Raw genomic sequence first — 20,086 nt, forward strand, 5'->3', positions numbered from 1 at the left:
TCGTATACACCGGTGCTAAAGATAGAGACACCAGCAGATCTGTTGTGCCACGGCACAACTATAGAACAGGTATTCTATTCTTTCTTCCCACTCCTTATTTCTACAACTTTTATTATATTTATATATGGAAACTTCCAGCCTAAGAGCGTATTAGCCAAACAGCCAGTGACCAGTTATACAAGCAATGACCTGATAACCTGATATTTGTCATCTCTTATTAAAACTTCTTGATATTTTCTTATCAATTTTAGATCACATTAAACGTCAGACAGCTGTCTTCATTTGACCAGGATGTTTTTCAATAATAATTTAAAACTTGTAATAAGTATTTCGATAAGATTTTAGTACTCATCTGATTGGTTTATCGGCTCTACAATTTCGATTCAATTTGCGTTTTTCATACAAATTAGAAATTTGTTGGACTATTGACAGGACGAGTTATTTTAGTAATCCCAATTATTATTATTTTAATTTGTATATATTAATAAATTAATCACATAAGCTTCAATCACCATAAATCGGTGGTTCCTAACTAGTGACACGCAAGATGGTTAAAAATGATCCGTGTATCAAATTCAACAGGTATGGATACATAGCGTACAGTTTGTCCCCTGAGACCCTACTTATTAGAAAATAAGCACAAAAAATTTCGAAGTAATTATATATCTATTTTATAGCCAATATAAAGTATATAATCTTACAGAGATGTTTTAAAGCATATTAAAATAATCATACAGCTTATTATTCTTACATTTTGTTGTCCCTACTAAAAACAAAAATGTCATAGTGATTCTTAGTCAAGAAAAGTTGGGAATCACTACTATAAATAAATAATCAAAGACAATAATGCCCGAAACACACATATATTAACTGAATCATAATTAAGACTTTTTTCACACAATGTTCAAAGGCTAATTAATATGTCTATTAGTCATAAAAAGTTTTTAGTAACTTCTGTAAGTAACATACATAATTAAATTGTTTTCTTTTTACTAATTTTTTTGTTTTTTAATATTAAAATTGTGATTAACTTCACCTTTTTTAATTTTTAGTAGAATTTATGGTTTTTTAATTTAATTTTTTACTATTTTTAAACAAAATAAGCAAATATTGATTTTTATGCTTTTAAATTGAAAATTCGTTACAGTGTTACCAAACTTTAATTATAATATATTTTACTTTTTTAGCTATATTAGTTCAGTTTTTTAATTTGTTTTCTCAGCTTATATATAAAGCGCATAATATTGTATATTGCATTGGTTTACGGATAAGTGCTATGCTATCCTATCTTTTACAACGCTAGATTATTTTGTTTCAGTCAGATTATAAATACATTGAGTAGAGTTAATTAAAACCAAGTATACGTGCAAAAATAAATTTAAGTTCATCAATTCAAAATACAAGTACTCTTCTCCATATATCGTAATACAAAAAAAAAAACAAACCAACTCGCTAACAAATTTAAAATATTTTTTTTAAAAAAGTTTGTTGTTTAAGTCTTTTGTTTTATATTTTTTATGACTGATTTTTATGAATGGTATTGATTACAAAATTGAGTAAAATCTTTCATTTAAATTAACGATAGAAATTTTTACAACACTTTAAAAACATATATGAGTGTGTCATAAGGTATAATTAATGTAGAAAAGAAAGTAATACAAAGCCCTTCTATTTAAGTTAGCATTTAACATGAGTAAGAAACTTAGTTTTATAACTGATATTTAAGGTAATGCTGATTATGTTTATTATCTGTAAACATATCTTATGTTTTAGCAATAAAATTTTCTTGTAAATATATTATCACAAAACCATTCAAAAGTACAAAATTCATATAAGCGGTCTGTGTTAAAAAAACAAGACTGTCATATCTTTTATAGATCATAATGTGTAAAAGCTTGGAATTTTTTTTCGTTGTTATTAAATAAAAAAATTTAAATTTGATTAAATTTGATGCATATTATATTTAGTGGAATTTTTATGATTATTAGTTATATGTTATGTTAGTATTATTAGACATTTTTATATAAATTCCTTCCTTCCTCGATCAAAAAGAGAATTGCAGATAAAAGTTTAGAAGCCACAGCTTTAGCTTTTAAAGAATATATAAAAGTTTGGTTTAAAAACTATATCTGTGAATGGAACCCTGTATAATTCATTGTTTATAAACAAATTATGAAATATGTACAATATTCAAATGAACTAACAAATTTAAAATATTTTTTTCAAAAAAGTTTGTTGCTTAAGTCTTTTGTTTTATATTTTTTATGACTGATTTTTATGAATGAGACTGATTACAAAATTGAGTAAAAGTAAAAGTAAGATTGGGTGGCATTGAAAAAAATAGATTTGTTAACTTTAAGAAATTGAAACCATTTCTGTATTATATTATTCTTTCTTGAAATATAATATATTGAATAAATTCTAATTTTAATAATAATTTTAATGATGTTAAATATTATTTTTAATAAAATAAAATGATAAATGATGTTGTAATTTATAAAATAGTCTCAACTTTTAATATTTGACAGATTAATTCAATTCTTTAAGACATGAGAAGTTTTAATTTTAATGTATATATGTTTATATTAAAGCCAATCGCTTCAAATTTGGTTATTTGTTAAAACGCTTTTCAGATAATGATTAACTTTCTTCTAATTATTTGAAGAGACTGTTTTTATTACATTTTTGTTATCTTGCGTTATTTCTAATATATAGACAGTCAAACTTCCAAAGAATAGGTTCGATTTATGGAGACTTCGAGTTAGAGAATTTATTTATTTATTTTTATTTTCACATTTTAAGATATTTATTTATTTGCAATTATTTCCAGTAAAAAGAGATTTCACTTTATTTCTACTCTTATAGTGATCATCAGTTGTAGTATCATTCGTTTTCAAATATAAATTCAGAATTTTGAATTAGTCTTCTACTTCATTCTTGGAAGGCTGATAAACAATTACATCCACCGAGCCCTCATCATCACTTTTCGTTGCATTTAGAATTGGATAAACTAATTCAAAGCTATTATGCTCAATAATATCGTCATCTTTAGGAAAGCTTGATGTACAAATTTCACTGACAAACTCAATATAATCGTTAAGAGTAGCACTGGAAGTTAATTTATTTACTGTAAACCACGCTGCCAGCGACTTACATTTGCAGAAAGAAGCAACATAAGAAAGAAAAAATTAAATATTTGATTTGGAAAAGGGACTTCCCCTAACAGCAAAATGTATTCATACTTAAAATAAAAATTCGACTTATAGAATGCACTTTCCCATATTCCTGTCGGCACGGAATAAAATTTTTGTTCGAGTTATAGAGAAATTCAAGTTCGAGTTATGGAAGCAGATTTGTATGTAATTTGCTCTCTAAAACCTTGGTGCACTGTTTTTGATTGGAGTTATAGAAAATTCGAGTTATAGAAGTTCGAGTTATGGAAATTATGACTGTACCTAATTTCAAAAAAATTTTTTTTTATAATTTTATGCGTCAAATTAACGACCTAAACACGGTAATATTCAAAAATTTTTTTTTGTCAATTATATCTATAGAATAATTAATCTAGTCTTTTTATTTATGAGTTTTAGTCCAAATTAAATTATAATTAGAAATTATTTTTATATAAAGCAAGCAAAAATAGTGAGCTATTTATTTATTTATGTTCGATTACCTTGGAAGCGGGATATTGGTCCCAAGTCAAATAGGTAAAATTAAGCCCACAGCAATTATAAGATTTATAAATAGTCTAAAATTGTCCTAGTTGGGCCTTTAGGCGCACAATAGATTTTTTAGGTCGTGGTGCTTTAATAGCCTATTACTTAAATAATAATTTATTTATGTAATTATTTTTATATAAAGCGAGTAAAAATAGTAAGCTATTTATGGTGCTTAATAATTTTGTTGAGTAACTTCAATATTATTTACCAGGATGTTACTATAATAGTATAGATTGTACGTAGTCAATCTGTATGAAATTCGTCACTAATACCTTAATTCAGATTGTGAACAAGCTCAAATACCTCTATGTATATGAATTATATACCATCTTTTTTCTAATAATTTAATTTATATAACTTACTTAATCTATTAAAAAAATCATACATTCAAATAAAAAGTTCATTTGTTAAAAGTTTTATAATAACACCTAATAATTAAATAAATGCACAATTGTCAGCGCACTCGTACGCTAAGCTCGCACTTCATCACAATGCAGTTTACGTCAACTTTTCATGCATTTAAGCTGACTAATTTACAAAGATACGAAATCGCATCTTACATTGTGCCTTTGTAAAGAGTTTGACCCACATTTCTTTATATGTGAAATGTGATAATAACATTTCACCTGCCAAACGCTGGCCTGGGTTAAAATGAAATAAAAAATGTGAGCATAAGTCACATTGTAAACTTAAAAAGTAACAATTTATTGCTACTGCCACTGATGCTGTGGTTTTTGCTGCGGCTGCTTCAGCGGTTATGGCTGCAGCTGCAGCTGCGGCTGCGGCTACGTCTGCGTCTGTCGTAAATATTATGACTTTCATTTGTGAAGTTTTTAACATTTTTAACATTTGTGCGTTACTTACTAAACTTATTATTATTGTCATTATCATGGCTATTTGTTTGTACACATAATATATTTCTTCTATTTTGTCTTTCTTTTTTTTTATATTTTATATTTAATTTTTCAACTTATTATGATTTTATTTAAGCAAAAAATCAGTTAAACAATTTCACACAGTTACTCATTATAAGATGTGAGATGTGAGATGCGAGTGAAATGTGAGAGTATAAATTTGTTTTAACAATTTTCGATTTCAATTAATTTGCACAATTATAAATAAATAGATACGTACGATTGTCAAGTGGTAGACATTTTTATAATAAAAAAAAATTATTTTTTAATTTATTTTCTTATTGACTGAATATATTCGATCAACAATTGCCAAGAGTCACTAGTCTTGGATAGTCATAATAACATATCATTTGATAGATGTAACGGCAATAAATCAAGTATAGCAAAACCTCGAAGAACGTAAAACTTGTTAATTGTATAAAATATTGCTTTTTTGTTTTTATTTATTTTCTTTTTTTATCTCTGAAAATTAATATCGAAAGATAAACAATGTGTGTATAACTATAGGCATTACACACCATTGTGAAGTGAAAGATATCAGATAAATTCAGATAAATGTGTGCAGCATTCGAACTGGGAAGTGTGTGAAATTAAATAATCTTTTTTCTTCTAATTAATTTTCAATCATTTGGCAAATATCAACTATAGTAATAGTAAAATATCATTTTAACTATTAAAAACCATTTATTCAATATTCAATATATACCATATTTTTTAAATATATGAGTAGTTGAAAAGTTAACTGTTTTTTTAATTTGCTTTCACTTTGAGAGTAATATATAAGATTAATATTTATTATAATAGTGTGTGTATTACTTTCATTGTTATATTTATAAATCACAAAGTGCATTTTAATAAAAATTGTTTTAAATCTATTTTCTTACAGATTGAAATACAAAAGTCGTAAAGAACACACATTCAACATAAAATAAAATATACAAAATGAGGATCAAAACAATTTGTTTATGTTTTGTGTTATTCCTTTCACTTCAGGTAAGTTTTAATATTTAAATTTAATTTCTTTGAGTTATAACTAGCCTTAAGCTGAATTTATTAGATCGCCGTTTTTTTTTAACTATTTCAACTGAAAGAAAAGTCAGTCACACTATTTTCTTTTAGAAATTCAAATTTAAAATTTATATGTAAATTAACCAGCAATTTATCGCAATTCAATTAAACGTTGGCAGACTTAAATAAAATGTTAAAATTAAGTCAAAAAAAGTCATCTAAATTAACATAAACATAATGCATTATATTTTATAATGTCATCTCAATTTTCTCGATGTTTAATGCATATCACATTGATTTATTGAGACTCAATTCGAAATATTTTTATAGCTTATACAGAAATATAACTATCAGATACATTGAACCATTCTTTTGAAGCTTGATAACTACCATTTAAAATAAATAAATCTGTTCAACACTCAAATTTAGTTAAGACATATTAATATGAATTTGTTTTTTATATTAACTTGCTTGAAGTCTGGTAACCTGGTAAGACAGGGAACCTTAAAAGATAACTGGACGAAATATTTAAATAATCTGGACATAACATTAGCAGCATACGATTTAATAGTTATATTTTTCTTATATAAAACAGTAACATAAAAAGTGGAAATTAATAACGATATTCTTTACATAGGAAACAGTCCACCGATCTCATTGAAATCCCTCGTAGAGTTGTCTTTTGTACTACTACTATTGTACTAAATAATCTTTTTTTCCACTTTCAGTTCTTTAAGCTTGACAGAGCGTGTTTTCAATATTCTTTAAATAGGAAACAATTCACCGATCTCATTGAAATCTCTCGTAGAGATGCCTACATAATTTTGTCCTAACATATATAATCTTTTTTTTCCCTTTCAGTTCTTTAAGCTTGACAGAGCGTGTTTTCGTATTATAAACATACTTTATATCACACGGTTCGATATTTTCTTATAATTGATTTTTTTTTAAGGTTAGAAACGAGTAGGTGATCTTCCTCGCGTACTATTTCCGTTTACTTTACAATCTGTTGTTTCAAGTTTCCAGATCGTATAGCTAGGAGACCTAAGTAAGTCAGAGATGCATTGGAGAATATTTTCATAAATCTGCATTAATTTTTCAAGCATGGAGATGTCAGAACTTTTAACAGTCTTCTATATGCCAAAATTTAAAGTCTTTGATCTTCTATTTATCGAATTTTTAAACAGCCCATATTTTAACTATTGATGATTTTTAGTAATAAAATGGATAAAATATGTTGATTCGTTTATTTGTTGGCTGAAAACAAAAGTGATTCTTTGTTCAAGTTTGAGTGATTATATGTTTAAATCGAAAAGCGAACTCAACTCAGTAGTGGGATCTATTAGCGAAAGTGATTTTTGGTTAAACTTGAGTGATTATTTCTTTGATCTGTAACTCAATAGTAAGATATTTTGGCAAAAGTGATTCTTCTCTTGATTTCGAATGATTATTTCTTTGAACCGAAAGTCGGTATAACCCAATAGTAGGACCTATGATTGATTCTTCGCCTGATTTCGAGTGATTATGTCTTTGAGCCGGAAATTAACTCAACTCAATAGCAGGACTTATAAGCAATTAGTTTAATTTTTTGAATGTTAAATTTTGAATGATTATATGTTTGATCTCCTTGCTTAATGAAACTTGAGTTAGTGTCTAAAGCACTCGTACTCAATAGTATCACTTAAGTTGTACACGATAACAAGAGCTTTATTGTATTCTGATAATGAGTTTTTCAGGTCAATTTACAGAGTTGTGCTTTGAAGACCAGTATATCTTCCTGACGAAAGTTATATTACATTGGATTTAAGAGAATGCAATTCTGAACTAGTGTGAGTACTCACAGAATATAACAATTTTAGAGCTTTGTCGATACACTTTTATGCAATCTTGACTCTCGACTCTCAAGTCTTCGTGTTCATTTCATTTCTGATATACCACGGAGATTTAAGCATACATCTCAGTGCGATATTTTGATAAGTTTGAAGTTTTCTAATAGTGAATAAAGCAGTATTGTCATAAGTAATACAGTCTTAAAGTAGTTTGGATCTAATTACTTGTTTATAAAGCAGAATTTAATTTTTCACACCCAACTTTTCTTGTGTTAATGATTTTGAGAGCATTTAGGGTTTTATTACAAGCTAGGTTTTTGATTGCTATTTTCTTGTCAAGTGTACATTCTGTCAAAAATTAGATCTTAATATTTTACATTGTCTTCCCATTCTATTTAAACATTATCGACTTTTACTTTCTTTGGTATGATCTCGTGATCCATTTGAAAGTACACAAAGTTTATCATAATTTGAATAGTGTGGTCTTTGATTGTGTTTTAAGGACTTAGTTTTGTTTTCATTTAAAACATCTTTTTCATTTAAAACATCTTCTTCTTCCTTAGCATAACAATCCTCGGTGGACATAGTGCTTTGTCAACCTCCCATTTAAGACTACTAATTCAATGAAAGTTCTGTTAATGTAAAATTTCAAATTAATGAAAAAGATACCTCACAGTTTTTGTATACTAAATAATATAAGAAAATATGAGAATTTTATTTATGTATGTATTAAATTTCTCATTTTATATTATTCACATCCATCAAAATGCTTATTAAAATATATCCAAAGGGGAAATATTTTCTATTTGTATAAGTCTTAATATCAGTACTTAGGTTGACTGAGGCTGAGTTTCATTATTCATTATAGCTTCATTATAATAATAATCATTTTAATAAAATTTATTTCGCATGTCATGTCAAACCCTTTTTATTTACTGAGCACTGTTTTTCCTTATTACTGCCAAGTGAAAAAAAATATAGCAAACGAAAAATACTGAATAAGTGCCATTTAAGGAAATTTCACTTTTCATATGCGAAGTATCTTCTTAAAGCACTTTTGCTTTTTGGTTTTTGTTTTCTTAAAATCGAAGTGAATATTTTTGCTTTCCTTTATGGCTTTTGACCTCAAGTGGCATTCTTTGATGAAAAATTCGCTGTGTTTCGTAAAACCGAAATCCTACATATATTTTGTCTGTGGCGCTAAAACACGTACTTAAACGGTTTACCCACTACAAACGTCGAAAACACCTCGAGGTGCATCACGTTCTTAGCGTTACTTTCTCTCATTCAATTCTGAGCCAAGTTTACAGCTCGTGCAGTTGCAACAAAAAGTGCATCAAAGGCAGCCACACTAACTGCAGTTCGGGAACTTGCGGTTAATGTTTTATATTTATAACTTTTTTATTGCTTACTCCAACGTTTTTTGCAACACAAATGCACCAAGTACAGCAAGTACAGCAACATTTGCTGGAATCTTTTCTTTTTGTTTAGTACCCATTTTTGCAGGTTAAGATTGGTAGCGTTGCGCATCTTCAACGCTTAACTTGATGACTTTTCGTCGTTCATTCGAGTGAGTATCTGCGCATTGCAAGTTACTTGCATTCGTACTCCAACTGTGTTTATAATGCATTTTCGCTGTTTTATTAAGGCCGACAAACTGACTTCTTGTCTGTTGCATGTAATGCAATTGTGATGGTATTAACGTTAATGTGGCAGCCCAATTGAACTCACTGCGCTGTGTGCAATATTTGCACTTGTAGTTTTGTTTCTCACATTTTCTATGCAAATATTTTGTTTATTATAACGTTTCGGATACCACAGACTACAGACTACAGCCTCTGCTCATGGATGAGCCTGTATGAATGCGGACAAATAGTCGTCATTTTTCTTTTCAATTAACCGCTGCTGACTGATAATTTCATTATTTAAATTTTTACATATATAATATTTAACAAAACGAGTATTATATTGTTTTAAGCTTTGTTTTAATGTTAAGAATAATAAATTTTAGCTAACATAAAAATTTTATATTCATTTAGGCATTATTATTGCTAAGAAATAACATTATTTGAGATTGAAATTTCTCTCAAAAAATGTAATAAAATTTTTATCAATGTCAATAAATTTATTAGTTGGAAATTTTAAATTTATTTTTAATCCTTCTAAAAAATTTTTTATTTTTTCTCTTCACTTGTATAACTTGTATCTTTCAAATGAAATCCACAAAATAGCTTTATCGATTGGCTTATTGGCTTAGTTACAGACTTCAACAAGTTTAAGGTTTAATGCAGAAATCGTTAAATTCATTTAGAAAATTACTTCATTCACTACTTCTTGAAAAACTTATAACTTTTTATGATTCTACAGGTAAGAATGGCTCAAAGCATTCTTTTTAGTATCCATAGTTAATCCGCGAAAACAATTATTTAAAAACATAAGACACCGTTCAACGTTAAAAAATATAATTAGTAGATTTAAATAATTTTAGTTTTTTTTACTAAACCTAACAGTTTGACATAAACGATAGTATATAATCATAAAAGTTTTCAATAATTACCAGCATTTAGTACTTACATTACGAGCATTTGATATCTTATAAAATACTTCATTAAGCTTAAGTATCGCTTATTGGTTTCGTCGAAAAGCGAAAGTCGATATAAATCATTTTCTAGTTAAATGACTTTGGAAGAGATTGAAGAAGGGGTGTATGCATAAGTAAGTAGGTATGAAGGATCAGAATAATTCAATTTAGAACCTACATTTTATTCTTACCGGGGCTCTTATTATTGGAAGTTGTGCTTTGAATAACTACGAAAAGAAGAATTAATTTTCTTTAGATATTTTATTTCGAAAAGCGAAAGTCGATATAAATCATTTTCTAGTTAAATGGCTTTCGAAGAGGTTGAAGAACGGATGTAAGTATAAGTAAGTAGGTATGAAGGGTCAGAATAATTCAATTTAGAGCCCTCTACATTTTATTCTTACCGGGCCTCTTATTATTAAAATTAATTTTTTAAAGATTTTTATTTCGCTTAAATCATATGTGTGTGGATTTACAAAGTATTCTTTCAGTCCCAATATTCCTATTTGTGTATGCCGCTGATATAAACTACCTATACTGTTTTAACTTTATTGGACCCTGCAAAGTTCATTAGAAATAAATTAAATATATAAAATAGATTTATTATTGGATGATGTAATTATTGAACATAGATAAATATCCTCCCATTTCATTTACTCGGAACTTGCGAGTAAATTTGAACTAGTTTCAAATTAATAAATATTGTCAGGTTTATCGGAAATCTTAACTTGTTTAAGATTTAATACTATTAAGTGTAAATATACACACACTTATATAGGGTAATATTTTTATATTTAATCTTGACAGTTAGTGTTCATCGATCCACTAACACCGGTGAAGAAATAGGGCAAACCTATTTCTTAGTTATAGAGATAGAGGTACCCTATGTTATGGAGTTGACTACATGACTAGACTTAGCCTTGGCTATACGTGTGAGTGAAGACACAGTTTATAATCTTTTGGTTATATTAAGTTTGGTTGGAGTTGCTTCCTTGTATCTAAAGCTCACTGGGGCTCAAATAAAGGCCAGTTATGGTATTACGGATTAATATTTGTACGCTAATTGTGAAAAACATGACTCCCCCATTAGAAAAAAGTACAAATGGATTTAGAAATTCGTGCAAATAGATTAAGAATTTATTGAACAACTGTTTTGAAACATGCTTGCATTTGATTATATCTAGCTGGTGATTTCATATTATATAGCATGTCTGGGAACTCTAATTAGCAATTCAGGAATTTAATATACAGCAAGTAAATTTGAACTTTCACAATAAATTGACAAAACTTCAAGTTCAAACATAAAAGTCAAGTAGGGCTTTGCGCCGTATTTTGGCTAATGTACACTGATTGTAAACTTCAAATTTGTCATGGTACGAGTTCAACATTTGTTACTTGCAGTTTCTAGAAGTTATTTAGGAATAACAAAATACAAGAAATAATTTCAAGACCACTGTGATAATTTTGATTTATATTTTCGCAGTATATAAAGTATATTTTTCAACGACATGTTGATGCATTCAATGGTTAAATTGGAATAGGCTCCGAATGATAGAAATATTCCCGAAAACTGTAAGGTCGATTAATTGCGCAGAAATAACTTAGAATATTCCATAATATCATTCATTTTAAGTGAAGATATATCTTTAATTCATTTAATATGGCTATATATGTTATACAGAATGTTTTAAAATAACCTACTACAAATGACATGAAAGGCACACTTGATGAACTATAAATACAAAATAATTCAACATCTTATCTATAAACCTTATAATGCTAGTTATTCATTGTTCAAAAGAATTGTCAAAGTGATGGGACACTAATTCGTTGGCAAGTATGCCTACCGATCAGAGATTCGTTTCAAAGACGACTGTCAAAGCAATAGATTACTGTAGAATCTTTATCACTGCTCGACACTAATCACAATGCAAATTTCTATTTTAAGGTTTCTGTTCCCGAAATGTTTGTTCCATATCACTAATATAGATATTAAGACATTCACTTATTATTATTATTATTAAAGCGACAAAATCGTTTCTCGATCGGAAATAGTGGAATATTTAAGTAAATTTTTTAGAACATTTCTTGAGATTTTATTATTGTGGTATTAGAATGAGCCTACATAAATTCCGTCCTTAGATTAAGATTGTCTTAGGTAGAGGGGAATTCCAATATTAGGAAACAAAGTAAGATTAACAATCCTTCAACTCATCTGAATTATGCCAATAAAAAAATTTTTGCTAAACTAGAAGTTGTCAAGGTAGAGTCATAAATGAAATATATTAAAATGAAAACAGTAGTAAAATGAGATAAATGGTCAATTAATTAAAAAGTCAATTAATTATTTACATATATTTGACCAATTAACAGCATCGGAAGCAATTATTCAATTAAACGTTGACGCTAAGTTGTTGATTATTTATTAATGGTAAATCATTGCTTATTAATTGTTTTTAATAAATTATTAAAATTATATGTAAAAACCGACAATTATTTTAATATTATTAGCGAAAATTTACAATGAGCTTCATAATAACTTTCACAATTATTAGACAGCAAATTTTCAGATTAGTTGTAATCACTTTTTTTTATTCTTTTTTTTAACAATAAATAAAAGAATATTTAACACATTTGAATTCTTCCAATTATGATGAATATTTATGGATTGTCTTTGTTAATACTTATAATTAAGATTTATTTGATTTGGTTGTTAATAAAAATAATTGTTAACATAATTTGGGATTCCTCGTCTTAATGCTAATAAAATTAGAATTAGTATACACCTAAACAGAGTATTCAAAGATAAACAATATTGTTCTACATCAAGACTATCAAAAGCATGGGCCAAGGCCCACATGCGGCCCTCGCCTAATATATGTGCGGACCGCGCCATATATTTCTAATCTACCACAATTACTCTAATTTATATTTGAATAATATTTTGGTAAAATTACATTATTTTATTGGGACACCATATCCCAATATGTTTCTGCGGCCCACCAATCTGCACAGTAATTTATATTGGCCCGCGTACATGCCTTTTTTGATAGCCCTATTCTATAGTCTCCGTAGAGATCTAATATAAATAATTTATATTTTGCATTTTTTGTGATATATTTAATCATAATTTACTTAAATTATTTACTTAAATTTTTCGATAGGATAATAACGATCGTATTGAAATAACTATAACGATAAATAATTTATTTAAAATTTCAATAGAAATGAAATCTTAGTTCTGACAGTTATCTTATTCTAGGTGATATTCAGTAGAGAAGTGACTTAGGTTCTGATACAGCAATACTGAGTATTTATTCAAATCATACTGCAGCATAAACATTTCTTAACAATACTGAAATAAAGTTGGACATTAATTCTACAATAAAGTATAAGTTATCTGAAGCTATAAACATAACTCTACGTGACTGTCCGCTAAGACTCCACAAAATACCGTCCCTACTATTCTGGATTCTAACTATTAATTAGTGTTAAACTTGTATTAAGAACATGACTTTATTGTATACCTTCAAGCAGATAACCTTATCAAGAGGGTTTTTATTTATTTATTTATTTCTATTTAAGCCAGTGCACTTGAGCACTTTTACTCTTCCTTAACTCGTGGTATTTTTAAAACCCCTCTTTATGCCTTGACTGGAATATTGTTTATCACTTCAACAGACTAAGCAGTAATGGACCTCAGATCTGCATACCTCCCCGAGGAGCCTGTAACCTTTCCGAGATTTGATAACGCGGTGTTGGTAAGTCTGAGGTTTTTACTAACAGAAGTGTACAATCATTTCTCGAATTGAAGAGACCCAAAAATACACACAAGGAAGTGGGTTTACTGCTGTGAAGAAAATAGGGTTTACCATTAAACCAAGCAGAACGATACTACTACCGTTTAAAGTTGTTTTATTTGATACAACAGCCAAATCTCTGTGCCATCCTTGGTAAAAGGCTCAATTGGCAACAGAGCTACAAAGGCATTTTTCGTGATGTGAAGTCACATGGTGCGTATACACGATATTAAACAATATTACTGACATTATTACTAATATTATATTTTCTTTTATAATAATAAGTAGCGCAGTAATCACATACAATTATTAGATTTTAGTTTTTATAAACTATCTTTAGTTTCCAATAGTGGAGATATTCTAACCATAAAATATTTATATGACAAAAAAGTTGATAATTTAATTAAACAAAAAACTAAAAATTATTGTAAATTAACTATTGTTTAATAACTTTCTACTTGTAAAATCTACCGCTGAGTAAGAGACATAAAAAAAAACACGCTGTTCCACGAAATTTTCGACACAATCCTTAAGTGACCCATTTCACCCATTTCACTATAAAAAAGAGATTGTTATTTCCTGTTTTCAACTAATTGAGATAAAATTCTTTTGTCAATGTTGTTTTTTCTTTCATCGAACTTTTGACAAGATTTACAAAAAATTTTAATTAACTGCAATTTAAAAATCCCTCCTTAATTTCCACCTCGAATTAACTCTCGCATATTAGCAATCAGCGCCGAAAATAAAAAGACCCGAAACAAAGTAAGCCGCAACTTGTTTGGCCACCGAATGGAAAATCAGATTGGATCAATTTTACTTTTTTTGATTATTTTTGTATTTTTGGTTTTTTGCATTTTTGCATTTTATAGTTTTTTAAATTTTTTTATTTTATTAGTTTTGGGTTTTCAGTTTTCGGTTTTCCGTTTTTTATGTACTCGTATTTTTTGGCCAAATGGCAATTGCGTGCCGCACTGGGCGACATTTACACATTTATGCTGATTGGATTGAATGGTAAGACAAATCCACATGAAATTGGGGCAACAACTTTTTCAATGGCACACCACTGACACATTCGCGTATCCACGTACCAACTTGCTTACATTTGTATCTAGAAGATACACTTGCGGTGCTGCGATCTACGATATTATGCATTAGTGCGCCGTCTGATGGTGGCGTTTTGGTCATATCATAACGATCGAATGATCATTTTGGCGTGTTAAGCATATAAATTTCGTATTTTAGAATCGCTTTTAATGCGTATGACTGCCTGAACCTGTTTAAAATGATTTTTTCATTTTCATTTAAATTTTAATTTTTTTGTTTTTGTTTTTATTTTCGGAAATTTCTTAAATTTTTTATTTTTTGAATTTTATTTTATTTTATTGTATTTTATTTTTTTTTTGTTAAAGGATATACATTATTTGTAATATTTGTTGCTGTCTTATAAGTAGTTTAATGCATATTTCCTTTTTATATATTAAATTTAGGAGAAAATAAGTATTTTAATTTTTACTGAATCTCACATTTTCGCTATTACTGGATTTCGTCGATTATGTTGTCGGGAGAGAAAGTTGTCTTTATGCATATATGTTTCACTGATTTCAGAGAAGTGATCTTGTCTGCGCATATGTCCACTGTGCCGCATGTGCTTATGCTAATGGATGAAGTGCTACATATTTGCTGTAACCGTCTAAAGTGAGAATGACCATCTGAAAATCTGAAAATCTGTTTAATTTGTAATAAATTATGCTGCTTCATAATGCAGTACGTACGCAGCGACATACACACGCACGAACGATAGATATTTTTATCTTAACCAATTGGTATTCACATAAGTTAACAAAAAAAAAAAAAATAGTATAAAATAAAGTGAAAAAAAAATATCATAAATAAAAACTAAAATGAAATTGTCATACTTTTGTATGCGGTTTTATTAAATTACCTTTTTCAGCACGCAAGTTTGCAGTTCCGTCTGTTGTGACATCTACAATTGGCGAAAGAAATCAGAGTTGCGAGCCAAATACACAAATGGTAACATAAAAATTCCTTCAAGATTTTCACTACTTAATTCTGCAATATAGTATGTGCAGTGCAGAGCTCATAAAAAGCATATTAATTATAACCTACAGCAACGTAGCAATCTTGAAAGATTTATGTATCAACCTTTTTTTGTCCAACCAAACTAATACAGTCCATTGTATCTATGTATATCGCAAATCTACGCATTTCTCTACGCCAACATGAACGCGTTTTCATTGCCATTGCTACACTACCTCATCAGGCAGTCTCCGGCTCGACTGGCATTTTGATATGTCTACTGCAGCTTGATAGATTGCTTATTGCTGATTGCTGCTCGTCACCAATAGCCAGCAAAGTTGTCAACTCAGTTTAAGATAAATTGTCGCCAATAAAGTAAGAAATGAAAATGCGAAATTTTTTATTGTGAATGAAACTGAGTTATATCTTTATTTTTTCTTGAATCTTTTCTTGAATGTGCCGTGCCACTTCTACGATATTGGCCAATTGCTATTTTATTTACGATTATATTAGCCTTGAACTCAATTGCTAAGAAGGAACTAAAAGCTGACATGCAAGGAGAACACGTTTAATAATGACTGAATTTTTACAATCACAAAAGCGAAACTAGCACATTTGTCTGTGGCTTTCATTGTCTATCTCAGAATTCCGTTTATTATTATGTAACATAATAGAAGTTTAGATATCGCCTACATCCGGATATTATCTATTATAGGAAAAACTATCTTGTTTTTTGTTTCTTAAATGAATATAAAAAGTTTTAACTAAAGAGGAAACTTAATGCAGATACCACCAGTAAGAGATGTCCTCAGTTTTTAGAGCCAACCTGCCTTGTTGGCTCAACACCACTGTGTTCTAAACACACATATCAAGAGATTGCGACAATAGATACCCCATTTAAATTCCAAGGAATTCTTTCTTAAAGTTATGTGTTAAGCATAACTTCCCTCTTGGAAAGGAGCAAGGTCATTCGACCATTCTTGATCTGTGGGCCACAGTACCCGATATGAAAACGCAACTCAAGTAAATATATGTAATCATTTTTCACGCGTAGCTTTGGAGGTTACCCACAGCCATTGCTAAATTCAATTGGTCAGGTCAGCAAAAGCTACGAGAACTGATCTTCTCTGTACCAGATACACACCTCCGGTGGGTTGACGCAAGTCCCCATTATCCGCATGGATGACTACCAGTAATATTAGTATTCATGTTACTGTTAATACTAATGCTTATAAGGTGATATTTTACAGTTGCTCTTTATGTTTGACTAAGTTGAAGCAGTAGGCTTCTACATGAAAGCTCCGTTAAGTATAAATAATGGTCCGTTGTAACACCACCGTCAACATCCACATTGTTGCTTAATTTATATTTCGTTACTAATAAGTATCGTTTACCTGTATAAAGAAATTGAAAAAGAATTTGATCTGGGCCAACAGAACGGTTTTGTTGCTGCCGCAGCTATTTCCGCCTGATATTAAAGTTCCTCAAAAAGAAATATTCTGAGCCTCATTGAAATACTAGATACTCAATAACTTAACAGTTCATCTTAATCTGCGCTACCATCTTAACAACTTATGTCCGAGTTGACAGAATATCTCCTCTACAAGTAAATGACACTACTAGGCAGTTGCTTATAACTATCAGGCTTTAAACTGAACCAGGAGGACAATACTGCTGGGGGAACTCTTATTTTCACTTAATGTGAAGAACTCTTCAATGAGGAATATTATGGTTTTTATTTTCAAAAGAAAATCCATTTGGTTGTTATAAAAAAATCAAAAAAGATTGCGGATCTCTGCTCCATTAACTATTTAAATTCATACAGACTTCTAAATCTAATTACGGAGTGCTTTATATTCGATTTTACATAAAGTAGGAACTAAACTGAATATACTGAGTTTGATATATACAGAGTACATAGTACAGATATATATTAGGACATTCATTATGTTCTGCTTTATGCATGATAGATCATAAAGTGTAAAGCAATGAGTAGGAAAAAAATTTAAATTTAATTGAGACTATTGCCATAATTCATATTGTTATATTTCATATTTCTATTTATATTTTCATAAAAATATAGAATTTCTAAAGCTAAATATCTTTTATTATTTCCAGATTGCATTAGCTGATGAAGTAGAAGTGGTGAAGCCCAATAAAGATGAAATATCCGATCATGAGAATGAAGTCGATCAAGTAGCATTGGAATCAGAACAAGAACCACAGTCACCAACGAAAGTATTATACCAGCATAACATTCAACAACAACAGCCAGGACCAGCAAGAAGTAAGCTAATTATTGTAAAAACAAAGCTGTTTTGTTTTTTAACAAAAATTAATTAAACATATTCTAATCAAGCAATGATATCTATTCATATAATTCCAATCGTTTTCTTGATTGTATGTAAAACTTTCTTATATTTACTTATAGGTAATCATCAAAGTATATCAATGAGTTTGGGTCAACCCTTCGGTCCACCACCGCCGCCATCACAATTAGCTTATCAGGGTCCACCACCGCCACTGCCACCACAACGAGGACCACAAATACATGCACCACAAGTATTGCCAGACTTAAGCGTTGGCGCTTCAAATACAAATGAAGTATGGTCTTCACCAGTACAAGATATGCCAAAAATAATTTCGTTAGATGTTAAGTGTGAGAAGAATGGAATGAAAGTATTTGTGCAATTCGACAAACCATTCTATGGCATTGTCTTCTCGAAGGGTCATTATAGTAATATGAACTGTGTGCACTTACCATCCGGTTTGGGACGTACACAAGCTACATTCGATATTGGTTTGCATGAGTGTGGCACTGCTGGCAACACCGAAAATGGTCTTTATGGCTATGGTCACGATTCTGGCTCGGGTACCTATTTCGAAAACATAATCGTTATACAATATGATCCACAAGTACAAGAAGTTTGGGATCAAGCACGCAAACTACGTTGCACTTGGCATGATCAATATGAGAAGAGCGTAACATTCCGTCCGTTCCCAGTTGATATGCTTGATGTTGTACGCGCCGATTTTGCTGGTGATAATGTAGGTTGCTGGATGCAAATACAGGTGGGCAAAGGACCTTGGGCTTCGGAAGTATCTGGTTTAGTTAAAATTGGTCAAACTATGACAATGGTCTTAGCTATTAAAGATGATGACTCCAAGTTTGATATGTTAGTGAGAAATTGTGTAGCACATGATGGTAAACGTGCACCGATTCAACTCGTTGATCAACGTGGCTGTGTTACTCGACCAAAATTAATGTCACGATTTACAAAAATAAAGAACTTTGGCGCTTCAGCATCCGTACTTTCGTATGCGCACTTTCAAGCATTTAAATTCCCCGACTCTATGGAAGTGCACTTCCAATGTACTATACAAATTTGTCGCTATCAATGCCCTGACCAGTGTTCTGATCCTAATTTACAGGAAGTACATCATTTACAAGTAGGACCAGAATCGCAATATGGTCCACCACCACCACAGTTGCATGTTGATGCCTATCATGTTGGCAGTGCGATAACAAAACGACGTGATGAACGTCGCGTACAGCGTCGTGCACGTGCCGTAGATCCTGAACAAGAAGTTGGATTGAATCGTATTATTAAAGTAGTTTCCTCGGGTGATCTTACTTTTGCTATTGACGAAAATGCGAACAATACTGCCACAATTGCCCCACAAACTATGGTCTTTCCGGCAAGAGAAGATGGCCTTATATGTATGACAACACCAGGTTTCGCAATTACACTAATTGTTTTGCTGGGTATTTTGCTCACATCTTGCATGATATCTGCCATACTATATGTACGTCTAAGGCCATTTTCCTCCTTTGCTAAGAAGGAACGTGCAGTTGCTTACACGAATCCACAGTTAGCCGGTGCGTTACCTGTTATACAAATACCACCGCCCATACCAACTCAGGGTACACTCTCCAAAAAAAGACCTTTATCGTGAACCTGTAAAATAAATCTTTGTAAATCTACCGATTGGGAAATTTGGTAACAGCTATGTGCCAATATCTAAACACTATTGCGCTGAGTACTCGAACTACCAATTTAGTCTGCAAATGCTTTCTCTTTTCTATGCTAGGACTAGTTTCGGCTACTACATGTCAACAATTCTGACATTATTAAATGTAAATTACAATAATTTATTAATTAAACAATTATAACAACTCTATTTAATTTTAAATAAT

At 30.0% G+C, this 20,086-nt stretch overlaps 1 protein-coding gene across 1 annotated transcript; it reads left to right on the forward strand.

Annotated features, from left to right (window-relative positions):
- The first annotated feature begins 5,534 nt into the window (after positions 1–5,534).
- LOC119673095 lies at positions 5,535–20,010 on the forward strand. The gene is made up of 3 exons (XM_038084325.1): positions 5,535–5,626; positions 18,007–18,175; positions 18,320–20,010. Exons 1-3 carry the CDS (start codon positions 5,576–5,578, stop codon positions 19,843–19,845), a joined length of 1,746 nt encoding a protein of 581 aa, XP_037940253.1. The 5' UTR covers positions 5,535–5,575; the 3' UTR covers positions 19,846–20,010.
- The last annotated feature ends 76 nt before the right edge of the window (positions 20,011–20,086 follow it).

Source organism: Teleopsis dalmanni, chromosome 1, assembly GCF_002237135.1.
Source record: "Teleopsis dalmanni isolate 2A chromosome 1, ASM223713v2, whole genome shotgun sequence".
Classification (NCBI taxonomy): domain Eukaryota; kingdom Metazoa; phylum Arthropoda; class Insecta; order Diptera; family Diopsidae; genus Teleopsis; species Teleopsis dalmanni.